Source organism: Gambusia affinis, linkage group LG23, assembly GCF_019740435.1.
Source record: "Gambusia affinis linkage group LG23, SWU_Gaff_1.0, whole genome shotgun sequence".
NCBI classification, from domain to species: Eukaryota; Metazoa; Chordata; class Actinopteri; order Cyprinodontiformes; family Poeciliidae; genus Gambusia; species Gambusia affinis.
Window position 1 is genome coordinate 17,470,308 of NC_057890.1, and position 25,042 is coordinate 17,495,349.

Here is a 25,042-nt window from a genome sequence, read left to right on the forward strand (position 1 = left end):
ATTGAAATAATTATTGTTAAACAACAAAATCAAAAACATGGAACATTTCAAAATAATTACAGCTGTTTTCTAATATATATGAATCATTGATTAACACCTCAGTGCCATTTGGTAATAATAAAATACATTTATTCATTTTAGAGTCATTTCAGTATAGATTTTCTAATGTACGATTTGACTTGAATGCACCATATTATCAACCGCGGCCGTAACTCCAGATGTAGAGGCGCAAATAATAGGGAAGCGATTAGCTATGGGGGTAACTGAGCTCGGCACAACACCTGTAGTTTGACGCTTGTAGCTAGCTCGTAGCTCCGGGTGAATCAGCGGTAAACGGAACTAAAAGAACCCGTTAAACCCAGTTTGGGGTTTTGCTTCCGAGGAGCGACTTTTCCCGGTGTTACCTCAACAAGCAGGCGCGCCATGACGGTCCGCTTCAAGGTAAACAACAGGTGATACAAACAGTGATGCTAGCTGTCGTAGCTGCTGCTAATCGCGTTTAAAAACTGCTGGGAATCAGATTAAAGATCACTGTGAAATAATAAAATGCTTTATATTAAGTTTGAGTTGCCGTGAAGCGTCGTTTCGGTTTACAGCTCAGCAGAAACGGGATCAATAAGGTTTTAATCTGATATAATCTGATAATCCAATGTATTCCCTCTGACTGATTAATTTTTTTCACCCATCTATTCCAATTTGGAAAGTTAAATGTTGACTTTACTGTTTTTTATCCTAAACTGAACTGATTATTACAGATCGCCTGATTTAGTTTGTAGTCTAGTAACCCAAACAGGGCCGGTCCGAGACGTTTTGGGGCTCTAGGCGGATTTTTATTTTGGGCCCCCATTCACATTCAAATTCAGACAATTTTGAATTTGAATTGATCGCAAAGGGACATTAAATAAGTACAAACAGCTCAGAACCAGATACAAGACTACTCTAAGTGTGTAACATGCCTCCTATGGAACCAGAACCTGGAACCAGACTTATTTTTTAAACACAATTTATGATTAAATTAGTCATTTTCCTCCAATATGGAAATATGGACAACCACAGAAGTACACAATCAATTGCAAAAGCAAAGGAGCTCAATTAGCAGAGCTTTTTTTTTTTTTTTACCAACAAATAGAATAATCCAGAACAATTAATTTATTTTATGTCAACTTTAGAGAAACTACATTCCTTCAAAATATTTGCTTGTCTTTGGTCTGAGATGTTGGTCATTTTTATTTTATTATAGTTCAGAGCTAAACTGTTTCTGTTTCAGAGTCAGAGTGAGTACCAGAAGAGCTACGGTGTCCCTCGCTCCAGAAGCGTGTCGCCTCAGCGCTGCCGCCCGCTGGCCGGACTCCGCCCTGATCAGAACCGTAAGAACCTCTGATGAGGTTTTTTATCTAAAAAACAAACAAAAAAATTTATCTAGAAGCAACAAATGGAAATATTTTAAGAATCAGCAGCTTCCTGCTGTGTTTGTGTTTGCAGGCATCAGCAGACCTCTGGGTCTCCAACGACTGAAGAGACCCGGTCCATCTGGTGCGGCTGAGTCCGGTAACTTCCTGCCTGGTTCTCCAGCAGATCCAGTTTGCAGAACAGCGCCCTCTACTGGCAGAAAAGGTGAATGTCTGCAGGAACAGGACATGATCTTTTCTGTCTGGGTGAAATTATTTGTCTTTTTTCAATACAATTTTCTCTTAAAAATCATGAAAGCATAAGGAGTGAAAGGGGAAAAAAAGTACATTTCTAGAAATTTTGGCAATAATTTCTTCAATTTTCTAGAAGGGATTGTTTATTTTCTCTTGCAGAGCGTCTTTGAAATTTTGAAAAAGCATCAAGAAAAAAATTGTATTATTACCATTATGAATTTTTTTAAATTTGAAAAGTCAAAAATTTGCTGGAAAAAACTTTTAAAAAACAAAATTCATCTCAAAATTTTGCTTTTAAACTTTTCTCACAGTAAAATTTTAAATTTCAAGTTTTCAAACAAAATGTATGTCTTTTTATTAGGTGTGTAAAAACTGTAAATATTGTTTCAAAATTTCAAGCTTTTATTAAAATGTTAGATTGAATTTTATTACAAAACTTACAGCACAGTTTAAAAATCAAGAACTTTCCAAATTCAAAGATTTTCCAGGATTGTAATAATCTGGATGAGGCCTTTTCACATGATTCTGCCTTAAATTACAGATTCTCCAGTTTCTAAACCACCAAATGTTTCTGGATCGGAACCAGAACCTGGATCCAGACCAGTAGCTGATGGAAAATCTGGTAAAAGTGCAGAACTTTGAGGTTCTGTTGTCCCAGATCGTCGCTGGTCTCACATCTGCTCTGTCTCCTCAGTGAAGCTCCGCCCCTTTGAGCCCGGCGGACCTGCAGAACCGGAGCAGCAGCCCGGAAACCAGGTGAGACCATCTGGAACGCCGAACCGGCAGCAGCAGGATGTGACCGGTTTGTGTTTCAGGTCGACAAGGCGTGGGGTCAGAGGTCAGAGTACCACAGGCAGTTTGGCTGGAAGAAGCCTGTATCTGCAGCGTCGCCATTACTGACAGCAGAGCAGGTGAGAAAGACGACTAAGCATAACGACTTCCTGTTGTCCTTCAGGAAGCATGAACGGCGTTCGTTGGGGAGGCGTGTTGCTAATCGCCGTTAGCTTAGCGCTAACAGGAAAAATAACTCGTGGTCTTTTTTAACCAAAGACAAAAGAAACTCAACCACTAAAACCTGACACCTCTCCATTTTTGTTTACATTTCGCGAAGAAACAAGTTTTGCTCAGTGTCGATTTGCTTCCTTCAGTGGTTCTTGGTGCAGCGCCCCCGCAGGCGAGGAGGGGAACAGGTTGCTCAAAGGGTTTGATTGGTTCCCAGTCAGATCTGGGTAAATACAACCAAAACAAAAGCGCTAGCCTAGCACTAGCAGGAGAAGTTTTGAGCCAATGACCAGAAATCTGACGCCACTCCATTTTTGTTTGTTTTGCGAAGTATCACACAGCATCTTCTTCGGCAGTTTTCATGAAATTTTCTTCAGTGGTTCTTGGTGCAGCGCCCCTACAGGCCAGGAGGGGAACAGGTTTTTCCACAAGAACCACAGCAGCTGAGTAACAAATGTTATTATCCAAATCTCACCGGGGGGATTATTAATCCCATCAGACCTTGGAATGAGCTGAATGAGATAAATGAATATTAATTAATCAGTTAATTTCACACAAAAACTCACAGCATACTGTTTATTTTATTATGAATATCACTAGGATTAATTTCTGATTTAATAAAGGAAAAAGAAACAAAAACAGTCACACTATGACAGAATGAGAAACTCAGCAGTTTAGTAAAACTAGAAATTTAAACTATAAACATTTAACACAGAAATCCAAATATCAAAATAAATGTGATAAGATGTAAAATAATGTCCAACAAAATACAGCTAACTGAATTTGGATATAAAACACAGAATAATTAAATATTAAATGTAAAACAGAAATTTTGACTGAATTCAGGAGGTTTTAATTTGCTATTATTACATCACAGAAAGTTTTTCTCTTTGTTTAAAAACAAAATTCTCATTTTAATCAGATTAATTCAGTTTAGGTATTATGATAGGTAATAAAGCAACTTCAGTTGCTTCAGATAAATTTCTTAATGTGACCATAGAGATGAGTTTGTGTTATATTAAATCAGTAACACAGATAATAATATGTTTTTATTTGTAAATGAATGATTTATCACTTTATCGGACTGTTGCATAATAATAAACATTATATTCTGTCACAATTTTTTACAAAAAAGCAGCAAATGTTTTACCTTAACTTTCTCACCAGGGGGCAGCGTTTTTAAAATCAGACGTTTTTAAAAAATATTTTTCACCAAAATGAATCAAACTCATCAGATAAGGGAACCTTAAACACATTCAGTAAATAATTGCTTTTATTAAGGCAGAAAATGTGTTTGTTACTAACTAAATTAAATAAAATTGTATTTTAAAACTGTAATTTAAATGCAAGTGTAATTTATCACATTCTGATGCAGTTTTTATCTGAAATGTTGCACTTAAACATCAAATGAAAGTTTGTCATTTTAAAATTGCATTCTGGGTAAAAAAAACAATCCAACCCATTAATATACGAACAGAAGAAAGAATTGATAGAGTTCAGTTTATTATCAGTGAACGATAACTGTAATTCTCCTGTTTGTCCACCAGATGGCGGCATACCAGCCTCATCCAAACCGATTAGATCACAACTCTTTTCAGGTTTTCTCAGTGGTTGTTCAGTGGCTGACCTTTGACCCCATCTCGCAGGTGTTGCACTCCAGCAGCAGGTCCATCCCGCCCTTTAAGAAGAACCCCGTTCCCATGGAAACGGAGTACCGCCGAAGCTTCCAGGGTCTGGCCCCGCCTTCCGGTCTGCGCCTTCGGAGAAATCATGGACATCCGGTGTTTCACACATACAGAGTAGGTAACACACACGCACGCACACACACACACACACACACACACACACACACACACACTATGCAGACTTGCTTGCTTCTAATTGATTTGGTTCTTTAAGATTAAAATTTTTAGAAAATTTGTCATTTGTAATTTCTTTTTTTAGAAAAGAAATCAAGTAAAAAAAAACAAAAAAAACCACCTGATTTCTTTGTATCTTGAAGCTACTCTGTTCAGCTCTGCTCTGTGACCTTTGACCTGCTATCTGATCTTGTTAACCTACTGTCCTGTTTTTACCTGCAGACTCATAGAAGGAAAAGTTTGGACGGACAGAGTAACGAACTTCCTGTCAAACAGGAAACCGCTCAGGGCGACGGTGGGTCCCGGTTGCCCCTGACGACGGCCCTTCCGCCCGCTCAGGTGCGGAGGAGACACAGGTGAGGTCCAGGCTGAGTGTGTTCAGCGTTTCTGACAGGCCGGTGAAATGATGCGTGGAACCGTTCCTGTGTGTCTGGCAGGATGTTGACTGAGTATCAGTCCAGCTTTCGTTCTCCTCTCTGCAGGAACCCAAAAGGGGGCGGAGCCACGGACGACCTCACCGAGCAGGTCAGAGGTCAATTTACATTCATCACACCGCCTTTCACTTTCTGTGAAATTCAGCACTTTGTATTTCCTACTGTAAAATATTTTGGTAGAGAACAATTGAATACCAGAGGCTGCCTTGGGGGAAAGTTATAAAAAGACTTCAAATGCCGTCTTCGATATCGAAACTCCACCGACAAGTTTCAGTTGAACTTTGAAGTTAGAAATTCAATGCAACTCTAAGGTTTTCTGTAGCAGTCAGACTCGCAACGAATCTGAAGAAGCCTCTGACTGAAGAATGCTGCAGTATGGTAGTATCCTGAAAATCTGATAGCTCAATATTCATAAGTAACAAGTCCTGGATGACGTCTTCAGCTGCTAATCCGCCTCCTTTGCTTTTGCTACTCGTCTTTGAATCTCTGGCCAAGTGGTTAGACAGATGTTGGAGTAGGGGATATGATCATTCTGCAATATGAAAGAAAGAAGAGATGGTTTGAATTTCTTCCCTCTCTCTTTCTGCTCTTGGCTGCAAAAGCAATACACCTTGTTGCCATGGTTACATATGATAACAACAGCCCGAAAGTAAAAAAATGAAAAAAGAGAGTAAAAATCCTTCCAGAAACTAAGGGGATAATTGTCCAAACATGAAACGACTCAATTAGAGAAATTATAAACAAAAGTGTAGAAACAGGAGAATAAATCATAATTAAAGTAACGGAGCTAAAGGTGTCAGATGATTTAAAATTAGATTTTTGTGTATTTGCAAAAAAGCAATGGAAACACTTTTTCGCGTCACTAATAGACAAAATAATTTTCATGACTTTAATTGTATTTCTTATTTAATGATAACGCCGTTTATTTTGCACACAATTTGTAACTGAAACTCAGCTGCAGACCTTTGTATTATTACAGGGTTTCTGTGGGTTTCACCAACCAAATTAAGACTTTTTAAGACCACCATGAAAGGAATTTAAGGTTGGGTTGGCAACAGCAGTGATATAACTAGCTGCTAACCTGCTAGTTTTACCTTTGTTAGCTAGCTGGCTAGTTAACGTTAGCTTAATGTTGATTATTTTCTCCACAGCTAGCTGTTAGCTGTTAGAAAACAGCTAACAGAAACTAGCTTCTAAGTACCATTAGCTTAATATTGATTATTACCATTAGCAGCTAATGGTAACCAGCTGCTAATATAAAAAGCTAGTTAGCTTTTTATGTTACCAGCTAGATACTGTTAGCTTATTTTTTTAAATTTATTTTCTGGATCCTAAGCCCAGATGTGGCTTAGGGTGGAGAAAAAACAGCAACTAGCTGCTAACTAGCTACCTTTACCCTTGCTAACTAGATGGCTAGTTACCATTAGCTTATTTTCTTCACTGTAAGTTCAGAGGTAGCTTAGGGTTGAGGAAGAATTTTATTACTCCACTGATCAACCTCATTCGTGATAAAGAAAACGTTCCTAATGAAGAAGGCAGGAAAACCTGGTGTGAATACTTCACAGTTTTAAGCAGCAATAATTTTCTCCTCAATGTTTGGCAGGAAGGACAGTTTAAGTTTGATAATTTAAACTTCATCACACAGGAAGTTTAAATTATCGTTTCTGCCTCTTATCAAACAGAATAAAGAAAATAAAAGCTCCGCCTCTTTAAAAGAAAAGAGGAAAGCAGGTCAGGTGGAGGAGGGGGGCTTGAAGCAGCAGGAGCCTGTGGTGAGTTCACTGTCTGCAGGAAAATCTCACTGAAGTTGTGTTTTAGGGTATTGTTTCGGTCGGTGTGTGTTTTTCTGTGTTGCTCATGAAAAACCAAAGTGCTGAGTGTCAGCAGAAGAAACCACAGTGGTTCGTTTCAGGGAAACTTCTCTGCGTTACTCACAGTCTGGTCGGTTCCCAACAGCCCTGTGGAAAATGTTGTTGAGGAGGGGGGCAGCCGTTTGCACAACATCAAAGATTTCGCCTGAAGGCATCAAAATACTAAGAAAAGCACCTGCATCTGTTTGCTTTGCAGGAAAAAACAGTTTCTGCAGCTGCTGGTGTGTTTTCAAACCACCAGCTGTTAATCTGCTGATGTAATAAATAAAATAAAAAAATCAATGCAGCACCAATAACGGGGCCTAAAACGACCAACAATCCAAAACAATACCACACGTTTCGGTTGCATTCGTCTTTTAACGACAACTAAAATGTTCCCAGAGATCCAGTTGGAAAAATTTAAGCTAAAACGAACAGTTGCTGCGCCACCTGGTGGCAAAAACAGGGAGGTGAGTGCAGCAGAACCAGAGCTGGGCGATTTTTAAAAACTAAATCAGATTTTTTTCATACAAGATTCAATTTTAATCTATTTTTATATTATGGATGACAGAAAATATTTCCCAAAAATGTGCTTTCACTTCATCTAAATGACACTTAGTGACAATTTTAATTAAAACAATAATTTTATAATTTCCATTTGCATCATTTATTGTTTTTCTCTTTCTACCAAAACCAGTTTTCAGTTGCAACTACCTCTTTTTTTAATAATTCATTTTTTTTGTTTTTTCTGTTTTGTTATTAACATTTAAGACTCTTTTCTTGCATTATTATTATGCCATTAGCATTATATTACCTGAAAATGGTCTCAATAGTTTCGTTTATCGCGATAATTCTGGGACAAGGCAAAATTTGTTATTGTGACAGGACATTTTTTTGTTTAATCAGGAGAATATAGTCATAATTTTACCAGAAAAATGTCTTAAAATGTTAAGAAAGTTCTAAAAATGTGATGTGAAGTTGTTCAAGTTTTGTTATGAGTATCAGGAAACCCTGAGAGAAAACATGAAGCTGCTTGTAAAGAAGCTAAAACTCAAAAATAAAATCACAGTAAAGTCAATAACTTGGATAAATTCTAACTTTTGTTGAGCTTTCTGAAATATTCTTGCTTAGAAGTCAAACTAATTCAGGCTGACCTGGTGGAAAAGCAGAGGGGGCATTTTTTTCCCCTTTTGGGGTTTTATATTTTCGGCGGAACATCTTGTTGGGCGGGGTTCGGACCCGTCGTTATTTCAGTTCCACCTTTCGAATAGAAATGATGCAGATGCATCTGCTGAGACTCAAATAAAAACTACTGAGTCCAAACTTTTTAAAAGTCAAATCTCTAGTGGGGCTTTTATGTGTTTCTTAAATATCATCATCAAAAGTTTTAATCCTCTAAATGAATCACATCAATTTTCTCTCCGTCTTTTTGACTCGGTCTTTTTTTTTTCTGAGCCGACGTCACGAACAAACCGTGATGAAACGCTGACAGGTGATTCCTGTCGAGGTTGAGCCGAGGACAGACTGAGGTTAGCTTCACAAACGGGGTCAGAGGTTATCCAGGGTCCAGAACGTCGGGTTTACCAGAATCTACGACTTCAGCTGCAGTGACACGACTGGAGCGAAGCTGCTGAGGTTTGACGGCAGAGACAGAATAATTAAGGCCACAAACTACCAGATTTCTCCCAGACAACTCCAACAGAGCATATCAAACTTTTTATTTCTCTTTTAAAGTCAATATCTTTAAGATAATAAATAGATTTTTATCAATCTATATGGAAAAATGGCTCTTTTGACGTCATATTTTATTTTCTGATCTTATTTAAAACGAGGAATTCACCAGTGGAAAAAAAAAGTATTACATCTTTTTCTTCTGACTGTGAGATTTTTAAATAAAACCTAAATTATTTATTAGTAAAATCAAGTTTCAAATGAAGTTCAAAGTGCTTTGCATCATATAATACAGAAATAAAGTCATAAAAGCGTCACACAGTCACCAGTTGGGAAACTAGTAACTAATATTTTGTTTTTGTTAAACTCATCAATATGTTGGTCAGTGATTATTGGCTGGAAGCCGATGACCAGGCGGGTTTTAGGCTCAGAATTTCACCTGTTTGTCCAGGTGAAGGAGCGCAGGCAGCAGGCCCAGGCGTACCGACGCAGAGCCTGGGGAACCAACTTCTCCAGGGACCATCTGAGCCAGCTGCTGTCTGAACACAACGCTCTGTGGGAGCCCACCGACTCCCACTCCGACCCCGCCACCCCACCACCCCACCGTGACCTTTCACCTGAGCCGGACAGCCGCAGCGCTTCCTGCGTAGAAGCCCTGGACCTGGCCAGGTGAGGAGCGACGCAGGTAGGAGTGGAGCTGGGCAATAAATCGGTTTTAGCGAATTATTTAGAGAAAATCTGGATTCATCACGCCCAGGGCGGCCATCTTGTTTTACAGCTTCTATTTATTTGAACTTTGAATTCAAGTCAATTCAATGACAGAATATTAGGACTAGACTACTTTGATTTTCTTCTAATTATGAGAATAAAATGAGAATTTTATAAAAACGCCAAAATAAAAAATAAAATGAGGAATGTGAAGCATCTTGTGAAGTTCTATTTTGGTATTGACCTGTAGCAGCGTAACTGCACAAAACCACGCCCCATCATCTGCTAGCAAAAAACTGCTAGCAGATGATGACTAGCATTGGTTTTAGCTGTTGTCAACAAAATGCACCAAACCTTAAATGTGAGCCTGATATATAAAATAAAAAGGGAGGCAGTGCCCTGCTACTAATGATCAACACTAGGACAGCTTGATAACAAAGTCAGTTTTAATTAAGAAGAAAATAGGAGGGAAAAGGAAATAATTCAGTTTTGCTAGCTTGACTGTGACAATCTCCATCTTATGTAGATGAGAGGTGAAATTTGTTGTTTTGGTTCAGTTAAAATAAAAAAGGCAACCTAAACACCGACTCTAACAGACCATCAGTACATCAGCTGTTTCAATTAGCTAATCAACCACCACAGTGTTAGCTTAGCTAATAGCAGCGGTTAGCGGTAGCTAATCTACCAGAGCGATCGCTTATCAATAATCGCATCAAAAGCCCGAAGAAAAACTATAATGGACTGAATGTTTTATTCTGGGCTGCACAGTGGTGCAGTTGGTAGAGCTGTTGCCTTGCAGCAAGAAGGTCCTGGGTTCGATTCCTTGGGTCTTTCTGCATGGAGTTTGCATGTTCTCCCTGTGCATGGTGGGTTCTCTCCGGGTTCTCTGGCTTCCTCTCACAGTCCAAAAACATGACTGTCAGGTTAACTGGTTTCTCTAAATTCTCCCTAGGTGTGAGTGTGTGAATGGTTGTTTGTCTTGTAAGTCTTTGTGTTGCCCTGCGACAGACTGGCGACCTGTCCAGGGTGAACCCGCCTCTCGCCCGGGACGCTGCTGGAGATACTAATACTTTCATCTCCCGGTTTCATTTTGTTAAACGTCTTTTTGCCTCCAGCTTCTTTCACATTCGCAAAACTTCCAAAGGTAAACAATAACATGCAGCAGGCTCCATAAGTTTTACAAATAAGAAATGCTTATTCTTTTAACACACCAGCATCAAATTATTATCAATTTGAACCGATCCTGCAAACAATGAGTTTATTTTGAAGGAAGATCCTCATGACCTGAGCTGTTCACGTCCATCCTGATTTTAAAAAAGCCTTTTTTCCTCAGTAGAACAACTTGTGATTGTAAAGTTTTTTCGGTAAAATTGTGCCTTTTTTCTGCTAATATTCTGAATATATTCTCGTAATTAATCCCGATGCGCCGTAGTTCGACTCACAAAACAGATGATTGAAATGAAAGCCACTTCTTGAAAATAATTTCATTTGTAGAGAAAAAAAACCGGATTAAAATCGGATTGGGTGTAAATATAAAAACGTAAACCGTATCGCACAGCTCTAGGCAGGAGGCTGGAACCTGATCTGACCTCTGACCTGAACTGGTTTCTGTCTGGTGGCTCCAGTATGTCCAGTAGGAGGTCGTCAGTCAGTGGAGGAAAAACTCAGAGAATCGCTGGGAGGGAAACGCCTCCAGGACCTGGAGCTGAGCGCCACACAGCCTGGGCAGAAGAAGAAGAAGAGACGGAGGAGTAGGTTTTTTTATTTCTCTATGATAGTAGTTATATATTCTTTGTTTTGAAGTCTGTGGCGTTTTAATTAAGCAGTTGTAACTTGAGTCTATTTTTGCCTGAAGATAATCTCCAGCACTGACAGAAATGTGTCAAAAGAGTGAGAATCAGGTCAAAGCCACCTCAGCTTTCAGAAACCAACTGTGTGTTTTCAGAGAGGAGGGAAGGTTACCGACTCCCAGACTGAAAACGAGGCCGGTTCAGAGGACCCACCACGACCTGACCACACCTGCCACAGGTAAACATTCCTACAGGACACGGAAACCACCCAGCGCCGTAAAACCTCAAGATAATCTTTAATTCACCTTAATGTTTCTGATTTCCAACAAGAAAAAAATTACATGCAATCCGGATTTAGAGTTAAAGACAAAGTTCTTACAGCCATTTTAAGAAGCTGCATCCGCAGCTGACAGAGAGTCAAGGGTTTCCAGGAAGATCAGAGGTCAAGCTGAGGTCTCAAAAACCTCAGAAGACCTAAAAAGCTTTCCGAGAAAACGACTCAGAAGAAATTACACTTCTGTCAGCTGGTAGAGCAGAAGATCAGGCTGCAGCTTCTGGTGTTTTTCTCTAAAGGATGTTCTTTTCCTGCAGAAACATGCAACATTTCCTCTCTTTATTGTGCTCACTGAAATTAATAAACCACTTCCTCGCGGCACGCTCAGATGCAGCAAACACAGAACTGACTTCTGCAGAAACCTTTCAGCTAATTTTGGACGTTTTCACTCCTAAGGCATTCAGTAATGATGAAACATCACAATGCAATAAACAGTCACGCTGTATAACAGATTTATACATGCAGAGGGGACGGCAGTAGATGTGTTTCCATGAACAATATAATTGCACAATTTGACATTTTGAGAATGAATGTATTTAATGGAAACACGTCAATTTGGAAAACACTTTATTTCAGATAAAACGTTTTTACACTAGAATGAGAAGTTGATTTATTTTGCAAAACTGCAATGCAAACAATTTTTAGTCATACGAATCACATGATCAACAACCAGCTGTTACTACTGCTGGAGACGACAAAGAAAACGTTAGTTCATGTGCACTTATCACATTAACTAACTTATTCACATGTGATTTCAATTCCATTTCTTATTTAATGGAAAGATCGTAACTGCAACATGTTATTTTTCAACAGCAGCAGAAAAAAGTTTTCTGCACATTTGTAGTGAAAATTCAGCCACTGTAAACCGTCTCCAAATAATTTCTGACTCTACTTGATATTGATTGTAGGTTGTTTATGATGTGAGGATCTCACATGAATGACCGCAGGCTGAACAATAAATCAGGAAGTTATAGGGGCCAAAATTGCAACATTTGTTCCATTTCCAGCTGCTGTGGTTCTCTTTCAAACCGCCAACGTTTGAAAAGCCTGTTCCCCTCCTCGCCTGTGGGGGCGCTGCACAAAGAACCACTGAAGGAAACAACAGATAAACCTCTGAATGAGACACTGAATGCAGCTTCCCTCTTCACAAAATGCAAAATAAATGGAGTAGCGTCAGATTTGAAAAGTTTTAGGATTTCTCTTTTGTCTTTGGTAAAAAACAAGTAATTTTTCCTGCTAGCACTATGCTAACATGTTTGTTTTGGGTGTATTTACCCAGAATGCCCTGCTCTTTTGGAGCGATCCGGTCAGCACATATGCATTCCAACCCAAAATATCCACGATGAGCTAAAATCACAGCATGAACTTAGATTTGACGGCATGTTCGGACCTCTTTCCGTTGTTGAGGCTCATACTTGCAGCGCTGCACTCCCTCATCTGTCCTGACAAAAACATCAGCATTAAAATTCATCCAAGTCAGACTTCTGCATACATCCTGGTGGTATTTTTAATAATTACTTTCTCTGTGTCCGTTTGAGTTTTTCAGTCATATTCTACAGCCAAACATACCAAACATATGCCCTGTTTGCCCTGCAGGGGGAGCTATACTTGTTGGAAAACCGACCAACAAGGACGATTCTTCTCCTATCAAACAAAAACAGGTAACTTGGTTCTAATAAAACTTTTTTTATATATATATGATGTCACACAATAAAAGGTCATGTGACCTTTTTTCTGTCCAGAAATTCACTTCACCAGAATTTGGGTCAGAGGTCGGCGTCAACAAGCCGGTTAAACTGAAGGAGGCGTGGCCAGAGAACACCCCCATGTCTTTAAATCCCCCTCCTACCAACAAACAGACCTCCAGCCCCCAGCCTCAACCAATCAGGGCGAAGCAGGCGCCTCCTTCTCCAGTAGCCCCGCCCCCTCTGGACTCCCCGCCGCAGTATGGGATCCAGGGAATGCTGAGACACCCGGACTTCCAGCACAACGGTGATTTCTGGTTTTCTACATCTTTCCTTCCACTAAACCTTCTACTGTTCAATGTGTGAACAACTAGCTTCTTATTTATTTACCAACAAATCAGAAGTTTTCCTGCGGAGATCCGTTTCCAGTACGGGTTCATAAACGGTTCTGGAATGTATTTAGGGATGATTTTCGACTTGGAGGTTGTAATTCGAAAAATTTTAGTGAATCAGGTTTCCTCATGCAGAATCCACAATGCGGACAAAAAGAGTGAAATCAGACCAACATGGGATTAATCTCAGGCCGTACAAAAGAATGACAAGTCCAGACTCACCGGAAAAGTGAAAGCCGGATGTGTAATTCAGTAGGTCAGAGAAAGTTTAATAATTAAAACAGTTGTGATCGTTTTAATCTGCATCTCAGATCAAACTATAAAAAATATTCCAACTTTACTGATTAAAAAAGGCTTTCATGAAGCATTTCTGGCACTGAAGGCTTCCCATAATTAATATTTTACACTAAAGTTTTATGATTTCAATAAAATCAAAATAATCAACTTTGTTTTTATTGCACAAAAGCACAACAGTGAATTTGGAAACAAAATATACAAAACTATTAACTGTAATTATAAATACATATATAAAAGTGTTACTGGTGCAGAAAACAATAAAAAACCTAAAATAAATATACAAATAATAATAAATTAGTTTTATATTTAATATAGCATCTAAAATTGAAGAAGGAAATAATGTAGATTATTTTCACTACAAAGCTCCACTTGTTTGGATTGCATTGATTTAATTTTTGTCTAGTTTGTCAGTTCATGCATTAGAAAAGCATCTTAATATAATATTTAAACTTTAAAGAGGTAGAGCTAAAAGGATTTAAACAACGTACTTCCAGGAGTAAACCACAAAAACTCTCTGGTTTCTGCTTACATTCAGAGAATTAGAAGAGAAAGGAGATAAAAAGTTCCTCCTTAAAGAAAGTTGATGCTCTGCAGCTCAATCAGCAAGAAAAACCCTTTTTATTGTCATGTTATGCAGTGCAGCCCAACAGCTGAGGCCTTCGAGGGAAACTAAACCCAGACAGACAGAGGAGAGAGTGTTAGATAACAAAACGGGTTTGTCCCTCTTTCCTTTTTACTTCCTTCTCATCTTTTTCTCAACGGATCAGTTTTCCTATAAAAGATGGAAGATTTGACAAACGCACGAATGAGAAAAGAGGAAGGCGGCGACTGTTATGGTTCTGAGACTAATCAGTTTTTTCCCTCTTCAGGTGATTTGGGTTTGAGGTTCAGGGAGCTGCCATGTTCCAGAGGAGGCTGCGGTTCTGATGAAGGTGAGAAAACCATTAAACGGACTCTGATCTGAAGATGGAGCACATCACCCAGTTCTGAAGTCCTTCCAGAGAGAATAGACTTTAAAACACTTCTGCTAGTTTAGAAATCACTGAATGGCTTAGCATTAAAATACTGACATATTTGGACATTCAGAGACACATAAAGACAATTACAAAGTCAGTCTCCTGTCACATTAAAGGTCTGCTGTTCTGGTTCTGGTCTGCTCTACAGAATCAGAACCAGCAGCATTCAGCTTCTATGCACCACAAATCTGGAACAAATTTACAAAAAACTGCAAAACAGCTGAAACCAGGGAGGCACTGATAATTTAGACCAATATCAATATCCGATATTAATATTGCTGTTTTGGCCAATAACCAATACTTACTGATGTTATATATTATTATGTCACCCAAAAAATTACCAGAAACAGAGGCAGCAGGATGAAAATAAATACTGGTTGCAGTTTTAGTTATTGGGCCGATACTGATGTGTTAAAAAATGACTAATATCGGCCGATTCCAACATTGGTGCCAATGTATCGTTGATCCTTTGCTGAAACACAGAGTTCTTTTAAACCTAGACTAAAAACCCAAATGTTGCTTTGGAACATAATAAATGAAACATTAACAAATATTTTTAAGTGTAATGACGGCAAAATGTAACATTTCAATTGTTGATTTTTGTGTTTTTATGATGCAAAGCTTATTGCTGAAATGAGTTATAAAAATAAACGTGACTGATAGAAAACATTCAAAACTCGACAGTGAATCTTTTTACGTTTTGTCACCCAGACGACCGGCTGTCAGTGATGTCATGGCGCTCGGCGGCTTCGTGCTCGGCAGCGTCCGCCGTCCTGGAGCGCGCTCAGAAGAGACGGGACGACTTCTGGGGAAAGAGATGACGTCGTAAACTCAAACGTTGTAGACAGTAGAGATCTGTATTTTTGTAGCAGATGTAAATAATGTTTAATTGTTTTTATCTCAAATGAACATGATCAGTTTTTAAGTGGAAGACAGCTGGACTTGTGGCTGTTTAGTTTGTGTAAAACTGCTTCCTGTCTTGGTGCGACTCGGTTGCAGGAACCGGACCAGAGCAAACTGGAGCCGTTTGTTTATAGTGAGAATGTAAACCAGTTTGGTAGTAACTACACTGCAAAAGCACAAAACATTACCAAGTAGTTGTTGTCTAGTTTCTAGTATAAATATCTTAGTACACTTAAAATAAAACTAACTTATAAGTAACTTATAGGAGCTTAAGTCAATAATTCCTTAATATTGATGAAAAAATGCTGGTTGGCTGATTATTTCACTTATAACCTGGGAAAATGTCTTGTTACAATAAGTGAAATAATCTGTCATAAATTAAATATAATAATAATAATAATTGTATTTGAAAGTTAGTTTTATCTTTTTAGAAATATTTTCTTTTTCTTTCTTCTCCCCTCCAGGGGGTCTTTTTGTGGCTCTAGTGTCCCTTATATGACAGCAGGCTGACAGGAAGGGGGGAGGGAGAGGGGGAAGGACATGCGGCAAATGTCGGTCGGGTCCGGGAATCGAACCCGCGACGGCCGAGTCGAGGACTCAAGGCCTCCAAATGTGGGTCACGCTGTCCCCTACGCCACCACAGCACGCCCCTCTGTTTGGAAATATTTAGAAACTTGACCAAAGTTACTTGGTAAGATTTTTGCAGTGTACTAACATTTACTTGAGTAACGTTTTGGAAAAAAATACTTTTAGGAGTGTTTTTATATCTTATCATGAAATATCTCCACTTTCAATGAGTAAAATTATCTGTAAATTCACTGAATGAAAAACAAACTGGTTTTAATCAAACATTCTCCAAATACAGACAAACATGCAGCTTTTCTTAAATCACAAGAATTTGATTTGGAGAGAAATTCATTTGTCTGATTTTGTTATTATGCATTTTATATGAACTATTTTCATTATTTTGACCATTTGAAATCCCAGAATGTCCACATAATTAATGCTTTAATCATTTAATGTGATTTAAAAAGTAAAAAAAACCTTTTTTATTCATTTGAGTCATGTCATGGACAGCTACTTTTTACTTGAGTAAAAACATGTTGCAGTAACACAACCAGTGAACTCAGCTGATTTGAACCAAAAGGTGTGAAAACAACAGAAAGTATTTATGAATGTGATAAATTTATTTAACAATTTGTTTAAATTATTCAATTTCTTCTATTTTGTAGATTTGCAGATTTGTCTCTCGTTTCCTGATAATTCTTTGTAACAATTTTATTTTCCGTTCAGTTTAATTGATTGTAATGTATCGGGCAAATTGTAGTGCAAAATTGTAAAGCTGAAGGAAAATTACTCAATTAAATTATTTCTTTTATCAATACATTTGTTGCTTGTTGTTTTTTTTCTGGTTTTGGGATTTTTTTGGTACCGTAGACAACCTGAGTTAATACAACAAACCGTTTTTATGATTTTATTTTCTATCCGAACCAACCTGGCGCTTTGTGAAAACGTAATTCACCTTTAAAAGTCGGGAATTATCGTGTTTCTGGAAAGTTGGGTTTAATTGCAGCAGCACATTACAAATAAACCCACCGTGTCCTGATATAAAGACATTCAAAAACAATCCAAACCTGCTGTATGAATACTTTTGGCCTGTCTCTGCTGAAGGAAATAAAATGTTTGATATTTAGATTAGCGCCACCTGCTGGGCAGAACTGTAAAACTTTAAACTATCCAGAAACATCAAACGTTTTGTTGTTGTTTTAAATGTTGCCACAAGAGGGCAGTAAGCATCAAAACCTGACAGTAAAGCGGATAAACTTTAAAAAATGACACCCGATGAAGAATAGATAACATTTTACTGGACGATAAATTGTCTTAAATTATTGCAATAATCAATTATATTGTTATTCTGAGACTATTTTCAAATAATGATAATAACGTATTGATTTTTGCTCTCTCAAAAATCAAGAAATTTATATTTTGTAAAGAATGCTGGAACAGAAAGAAATTTTAACACTATAAAAAACTGTTTCATAACAAAATTGTCCTTCAAAAAAATTAGTAGAATTGAAATTATTGAGCTGATTTAAATTTACTTTGCAATTAATTGATTGATTATTGCAATAGATTTATGAATAAATAAATAAAAACTTATAAATAAAAACTGAAATGACGATGAGCAAAACCAAATATTTGAAAAAGACATTTGAACATTAAAAATCTTGCCTTTGTAGTGAATTAAGTTGCAAATCTCTGTATTCTGTTTTTATTCATGTTTTACAGTGCACTGGAACTGGACATAAATCAATGCAGTAAAATCCAGTGTGTGTTCAGAGATCTTAATTAAAGCAGGAATTTCCAGCAGAACCTTTTCCACGCTGCGCCGTGACGCTTCGGCAGAACAAAAATGCGCTGGCTCTGAACAAACACACCTGGCCACGCCTCCAGGTGAGTCCGTGCTGCAGAGCGGCAGCTGACCGTGAATTCCCCTCACAGTCAGAGCAGAACAAACAGCGCTGAGCTCACGGAGGCGGCGGCGGGCGCTCCAGTGACGTCTCTCAACCTGTTGCATCAGAGGAAACGTCTCCAAACACGAATCCTCGCTGCAGATGGACGAGAGGATTTTCACAGATTTCACTAAATCTCCCACAGACGTAACAGAAAACAAAACATTAGTCATTAACTGTTTCATTATCCTTCATGAGAATGGACTCCAGCTAAATTTAGCCTGTAATATATTAATGACCTAATTCTGGGAAATAGTCTCATTAATCTACTTTTCATGAGCCTGAACAGAAAGTTTTACAGTGAAACTGTTTTGTAAACTTTCTGTCTTTCTAAGCCTGTGGCAATAGGAAATTAATTGGAACATAAATTTAAATGATCTCAATAATTTCCATTCTGATGATCCATAGTACTTATGGTTTCAGTTTTGTTTATTGTTTTATTTTGGATATTTAAAAACTATTCAAAGTTTATAATTTTTTGAGAGAGCGAACTTGTATTATTACGTCACTGTCATTAGATTACATGAAAACTCAAAACAAGAATTTTATCTTTTATCGTGATGATTATTGGGACAATTTATCGTCCAGCAAAATTTTTTATTGTGACATATTAAAGTTATTTTTATCATAACAGTAATCGAGGATAAATGTGTTGTGTAATGGATGGATATTATAGTAATTACTATATTAGTATTTCTGTTTTTACTCATTTTTGTTATTGCACATCCGTTTTTCTGCAGATATCGTTCTTTGAGAGAGCAATAAACAAAATCAATATCGTTTATCGCAATAATTACAGTAGCAATTTATCATCCAGGAAAATGTTTTATTGTACATTTGTTTATTATAAATGCAAATATTATTGCCTTTTTTAATCTTCATACAAATGGAAATTATGTAAATTTTAGAAAAAGTCATCCAATTCAGTTACACATCTTTTGGATTGAGTCCAATCACTTAGATCAAACTCAAAGAAAACCCGGCAACGTTTACCAAACAAGCAACGGGTATTCTTGGTATTGTAGATTTAACTTATTTTGTTTGCTGGAAAAACAATTTCCCAACAAATGAATTATTAAAAATTGAGATTTATGAGCATAATAAACTCTGCTTAATGATGTTTTAATAAAAAGCCAAACAAAACCATTTTTATTGTCAGGATTGATAGTTTGATATTTTTTTGTTCATTGAAACCATCAATTAATAGCAATAAATTTGAAAATAATGCAGATTAGTGACATAAATCATATTTCTTAATGTGATTGGAGTCCTAAAGAAAGAAATGTGAACGTTCTTCAACAGCAGAATTTGTGTTTGTGGGGACAGTTACCTAAAAAAGACAAAATAAATACTTTCATTGTTCTTACAATAGTACAGTAACATGTTAGAGCTTAAAACACTGGAATAGATTTATAATAATTAGCTAGAGAAAATCTAAAATATTAGGGCTGAACATTACAGTAATTTCCACTGCAGGGTTTTACAGCAGTAACTTCCAGAGTTTGTTTTGAGAAGCAGGAGAGTCGTCGGTTCAATTCCCGGCTCCTCTTGTCTCTTTTGAGCCAGATACTGTAATAAATGTCACATCAGCTTGTATTATATCATAAGATTAACGGGTTTAATGAGATTCAGAAAATTAAAAATCAGTCTTTTGTTCCTAAAAACATTTAATTATTCTTCAGTTTCTGCATCCTTGCTTTAGAAATGATCTTTGAAATGCATCAGCCTGGATGCATTGTTACTGCAGGAGATGGTAAGACGCTGTATTTGTGTAAAGGATGCAGGTTTCTGATACTACACTGCGTGACACTGAATTTTAGGGCAACAGGATATGCAATCAATCGGAAAGTTCAGTTTGTGGTCACATTATGCAAATCTGGACATTTCTACTTTTCAAACTGAGAAGAACATAAATATAAACTCATTAAAAACCAGGCTCAGCTCCACTAACTTGCTCCTGATTACATCAAATTTCTCTGGATTTGTGACTAAATCTTTTGTTCTTTTTCCTTTTTTGCTGACTCGGCGCTCCGGATTTACGCTGCTTTTTCAAAACAGACAGAAAGTGTGTCAACGGGTCACAAGCGGGGACGTCTTCTGTGACGCAGACCTGATGCTACGAGTTATTCTGTCAGTTTTATTTGAAATAATGAAAAAGTTCCAGCAAAAAGAACCACAGCGTAGTTTCAGAAGACCTTGCACATCAATGATCAACTTGCTTTTGAACGCAGCTGAAAACGGCTAAACCCAAATAGAAGTTAATGTTTAAATATTGACCATAAATTGAAACCTTTGGGTGTTGTTAAAGACTGACTTATTCTTTAATTACATTCCATCAGTGGCGGTGACTGTTTTCTGCGGAGCTTCAGCCGCGCCGACGTCTGGTGGCTCAAACTCTACAGAGTTTTTAGAACCATAATAAATGTTAAATTGACCAACATATTCAACTTGTGTTGATGATTTTGATCATGGTGTCACTGGTTTATCAACTATTGACTGTGTTTTTATGATGCAAAACACTTTGAACTGCCTTGTTGCTGAAATAAAACTTGACTGATTCATTGAGTTTTAACCCCTTTGGTGCCAAACAGTTTTTGCACAGGATGCACTTGGCGTCATAGAAATGAGTGAAAATAAAAATCATCCAGTCAACTGGTGATGAAATTTGCACTGAACCCAGCATATTTGCAAAAAAGCTAGCTAGCCATGCTACATTAGCTTCTAGTTAGCGTTAGCCTCAACAGTCTCCAGTTACAGAACGGAGTGAAGATGTTTGAGGGCGACTCAAACTTTTAAAATATCTGAGATTAAATAGTCTTACCACAACTTAATTTAAGGCCTATAATTAACATATTTCTAAAATAATCTCAAGACCTTGATGAACAGGCTTTTCATAAAAAGAAATAAACAATTTAATTGCATTAATTTCCATTTGCTCTTTTTCTACCAAAAACATTTGACCAAACTTCATTCTGGTGTTTTGATCTCAACTTGCTCTTTTTTGAAGGATAATTTTGTTTACAGACTTTCTAATTCATTTTAGTTGCTTTGTTCATTTATTTTGTGCATTTAAAATGTTTTCCAGTTCCAGTGCTAAATACTCATTAAAGTTTATAGATCTTTGAGAATCTGTTCTTGCATTAAAATGTTCTCAAAACAACAATATCATAATTTATTGTCCAGCAGAATGTGTTATTGTGACAGGCCTATTGGTGAACATGAATTTAAGAATATGAAACTATATATCACCAACATACAAAAACTTTTGTGTTTTGATATGCATTGTGCATAAAATCACCATTTTTGACCATAAATCTGTTTAAATCATGCAGAAAACCAATTTGTTTATCTCTTAGCTAGACAAAAGGATTGTCTCTTACTGCTGTATTTTACTAGATGAGGCAATTTCTCCCCTGATGCCACAGTTTAGAAAACCTTTACACCTCAGCGGGATTCACACCCACAACCAACACAATAAGAGTGAAAACACAAAGGAAGGAGCCACTTGATCTTTAAAGGTGGAACCAGGAAAACTTGGACGGCTGACGGGAAAAGCGACGTTGGTACTTACCAGGAGAGAAAAGGCATTGTAAATGAGTTTTAAAAAGACGCCTATCCTTTTATGTAATGAGGGAAAAAAATCTTACATCCAAATGAAATTTTTCTCAACTTAATTTCAGGTGACCTCCTGAACTTTTACAATAGTTTTTGTTGTTGAGTTATGCAAGCGAGGCTCTGCCCCACTGGCACCGATTAATAAACAGGTTCAAATCCTACATGAATACAGAAAGGGGCTGCTCTCCATTCGACAGCTGACACCGAGTCGCAGCACAAACGCTGACATTGATCGAGATAACCATCACTGTGCCAAAGCCAGGTTACATAACATCTACGCTCCTGTTGCTGCAAGGTGAAAGGTTATTGTTACAAATAAACTGTGGCGACTTTTTGACATAAATCAGCAGAATCTGTTGCTGACAGACTGAAGGTAATTTCCATGCAGAGGTAAATAATTAGGGGAAACGTCATGCAATGACGTCACAGCTGACTGATGTTGATCAGATTTTTTGCAGGTTATTTCTGATGCACATTTTTAGCGTTTAGTTTTTAAGCAGTAATGAGTTTGCAGCAGTGAAACACTAATTGTTCTCTGAACCGTAGCAATAACTCCGCCACTTTAACGTGTAAGCAGAGCTGATGTGAACACGTTTTTTTTTCCAGATAGGGAAATAATCAGTCACTTCCAGTTTTTGACTCACCTGGGAACAGATGCACGCACACACACACGCCTACACACACACGCCTACACACTCAAATAGATACGGGGAGGAAATTGTACATAGAAGAATAATTAAAATATTTTTCTACACATGGATAAGGAGTAATCTTAGCCGTCACACCTTGAATGACACCTGTAATTTCCTCTTTGTGTTGTTAACAGGAATCACGGCAGACCAGCGTTGACCTGTGTGTGTGTTGGCGTGTGTGTGCTGGGGTTTTTTGGTTGTCCTAGATTCTTGGAGTGGGGGCGGAGGGTTGATCTGTATAAAGGACCGAGTCGCTCCAGCATCTTCACTACAGCACCTGCAGACAGGTTGGTGAACACTCAGCAGCAGATCTGCTGCCTCCATCAACTGCTGCAGATTTTTTTAACATTTCTGATTTTTTCTTTCAGCTGAAACGTCTCTGCTCTCCACCAACGGATCACCATGAAGCTCGACAACGCTACGATTCTCTCCTGCCTGCAAATGGCCACTGCCACGCTCGCCGTCCTGTTCCTGATTGGCTGGACCGGGCAGGTGGTGTCGCACCCCGTGCACCAAGCTCACCTCTCCCCGCCGCTGAACGACCCGAAGACACACGAGAATATCCAGAAACTGTCGCAGCATGTAAGTTCACGCAAAAAAGAACCTGGCAGATGTTTTCTGAGTGGCTTTGTTTGACTAAAGGTGTTTAATTCTGGTTTCTAGGCTCAGAGGAAAGAGCTGGAGGAGGACACCAGCATCAGGCTGATGCCCAGAGTCGACACCGACCAGGTGAGTGAGGTTCCCATTCAGCTAACAAATTTCCATCAGAGCTGAACCTTTACTGAAGATCTCTGTCTCCTCCAGGACCACATGGAGATCTGCTGCCTCCACGCCAACATCCTCAACTTCTACCTGAACAACATCCTGCGCAAATACAGCGAGGAGCATCCCAGCATGCACCCGCTGCAGAGCGACCTCCACCGCGTCAGCAGCGACCTGCAGACCCGAGGCTGCGTAAGTCTTCACTTCTTTCATAAAGCTGCACAGGAAGCGCTACAGTCTGAGGCTAGAACTGTACTTCACATCAGGGCTGAAGAACAGACGTGTTTTCTGTCACTGCGGTCGATTCTGGCGCTGATAACGACTCCCTGCGGTTCGCGCTCATAAACAGAAAGATCAAACTGATAACCCTCTGAACCTTCCTCTGTCTGCAGAACGTCACTCACTACCATGACCATCGCCACACCGTCGAGTTTCGCAGGAAGCTGGAAAGGGTGAGTTCATTATTTCAGCCCATTGTTTGATTCTATTACTTCTTTAAAGCTGCCTGGGTTTTATTATTACAACAGAAAGAAACTCGCATCAAAAGACTGCAAAAAAGTAGAAAGATTGGCAATAATTTGGATCATCAACATATTAAATAAAGTCCTTATTTAGCTCCTTTAATAACTGCAAAATCTCACTGAGGGGTTTTATTCTGGTTTCTAGTGTAAATATCTTAGAAAAAGTACAGAACTGATTGATTAGAGGTTTTGGAAAATTGCTGCAACTGAAGTTAAGTCTTGGTTTCTGTTCAGGCTATTAATTTATTTTCTTTATTTTTATTTTTTTAATCAAACTTAATTTTGTTTCTTATTTTGTCATTTATCTATGATGTTTTAATTGTTGTGAAGCATTTTGGTCAGCAGAGGCTGCTGTAAATGTGCTGCATAAGTAAACTTTCACCAGAAACTTGGAATAGGACAAAAATAACTTACAAGAATCATTTCAGGAATATATAGGAGCCTGTTTTAAGTCAATAATTTCTTAATACTGAAGAAAAAGTTCTACTTCCGTTGCTGGATTATTTCATTTATGGCATGGAAAAATGTATTCTTAATGAAATAATCTGACTTTTTATTCAGTTAAAACAAACTCAAATGTATTCCTGAAAAGTTGGTTGTGTATTTTTTCCAAGTCTACTAAGATATTTGCACTAAAAGTTAAACCAAAAATACTTTGTGAGAGTTGAGTTTTTGCAGTGAAACCAAAGAAATTGCCTTTAAATTTTATTTCAATTTATACTTCCTTCAGCCTCCCAAGTGTGAAATTTATGACATTGTTGTTAAAAAGTTTAGAATATAATACTCAACAGAAGAACTTATACTGTTAACCAAATCTGAAAACCACTGAAGAAATAAAATTAATTTCCATTATTAATCCATGTTTGATTTAATTATCTTTAATTGTTTAATAAATGTTCCTCTTTATGGTTTTTGTTCAGATGGAGGGCGACCGCGGCATCAACAAAGCCGTTGGAGAAATCGACATCCTTTTTACGTACCTGCACGATTTCTGCAAGGAGCCCAGAGCCGCCGCCGCCGCCGACAAAAACTGATTCCCCGACTTCCTTCCTAACATATTTATTTTATTTAAATTTTTATTGCAGCAACTTTTGTATTTTATTTATTGGTCTATTTAATTGCAAATCATATTAAATTTCTTTTTATATTATTATTGCTCACGTAAAATATTTATACTTTTTGTTGGGTTTGTTGTTGAATGCCGGAGCTGAGAAGGTTTTGGTGTTCATTATGTTGTTGCCATTTTATGGCTGATTTTTACAGTATCTGAACCTCAGACAACTTGGTGTACTCATTGAACTGCTTGCTATAAGTTTTATTGGTAATGTTTTTAAAATAAAGGAAAAATACTTTGA

The 25,042-nt window shown here is 37.9% G+C and overlaps 2 protein-coding genes and 1 long non-coding RNA gene across 4 annotated transcripts; 2 read left to right on the forward strand and 1 right to left on the reverse strand.

Moving 5' to 3' along the window:
- Positions 1 to 76: 76 nt before the first annotated feature.
- mdm1 (Mdm1 nuclear protein) lies at positions 77 to 16,966 on the forward strand. 2 transcript variants are annotated; one of them, XM_044109154.1, is made up of 16 exons: positions 77 to 441; positions 1,268 to 1,367; positions 1,483 to 1,614; positions 2,185 to 2,265; positions 2,338 to 2,399; positions 2,459 to 2,554; positions 4,292 to 4,444; positions 4,727 to 4,860; positions 4,942 to 5,029; positions 8,911 to 9,128; positions 10,793 to 10,918; positions 11,113 to 11,195; positions 12,888 to 12,952; positions 13,034 to 13,283; positions 14,535 to 14,597; positions 15,393 to 15,850. In XM_044109154.1, the coding sequence occupies exons 1-16, from the start codon at positions 424 to 426 to the stop codon at positions 15,500 to 15,502; spliced, it is 1,779 nt and encodes a 592-aa protein (XP_043965089.1). In that variant the 5' UTR covers positions 77 to 423; the 3' UTR covers positions 15,503 to 15,850. The 2 variants fall into 2 exon arrangements, with proteins under 2 accessions (XP_043965089.1, XP_043965090.1); XM_044109155.1 differs by having other exon boundaries at positions 79 to 441; positions 4,987 to 5,029; positions 15,393 to 16,966.
- On the reverse strand, positions 4,280 to 18,043 carry LOC122826821. Its single transcript, XR_006369873.1, has 4 exons — positions 18,023 to 18,043; positions 15,379 to 15,486; positions 10,764 to 10,888; positions 4,280 to 4,402 (listed from the first exon to the last, which is right to left on the reverse strand). It is a non-coding gene; the product is annotated as an uncharacterized LOC122826821 (long non-coding RNA).
- il22 (interleukin 22) lies at positions 17,993 to 25,042 on the forward strand. The gene is made up of 7 exons (XM_044109157.1): positions 17,993 to 18,038; positions 22,611 to 22,691; positions 22,773 to 22,986; positions 23,068 to 23,133; positions 23,209 to 23,358; positions 23,559 to 23,618; positions 24,608 to 25,042. Exons 3-7 carry the CDS (start codon positions 22,807 to 22,809, stop codon positions 24,719 to 24,721), a joined length of 570 nt encoding a protein of 189 aa, XP_043965092.1. The 5' UTR covers positions 17,993 to 18,038; positions 22,611 to 22,691; positions 22,773 to 22,806; the 3' UTR covers positions 24,722 to 25,042.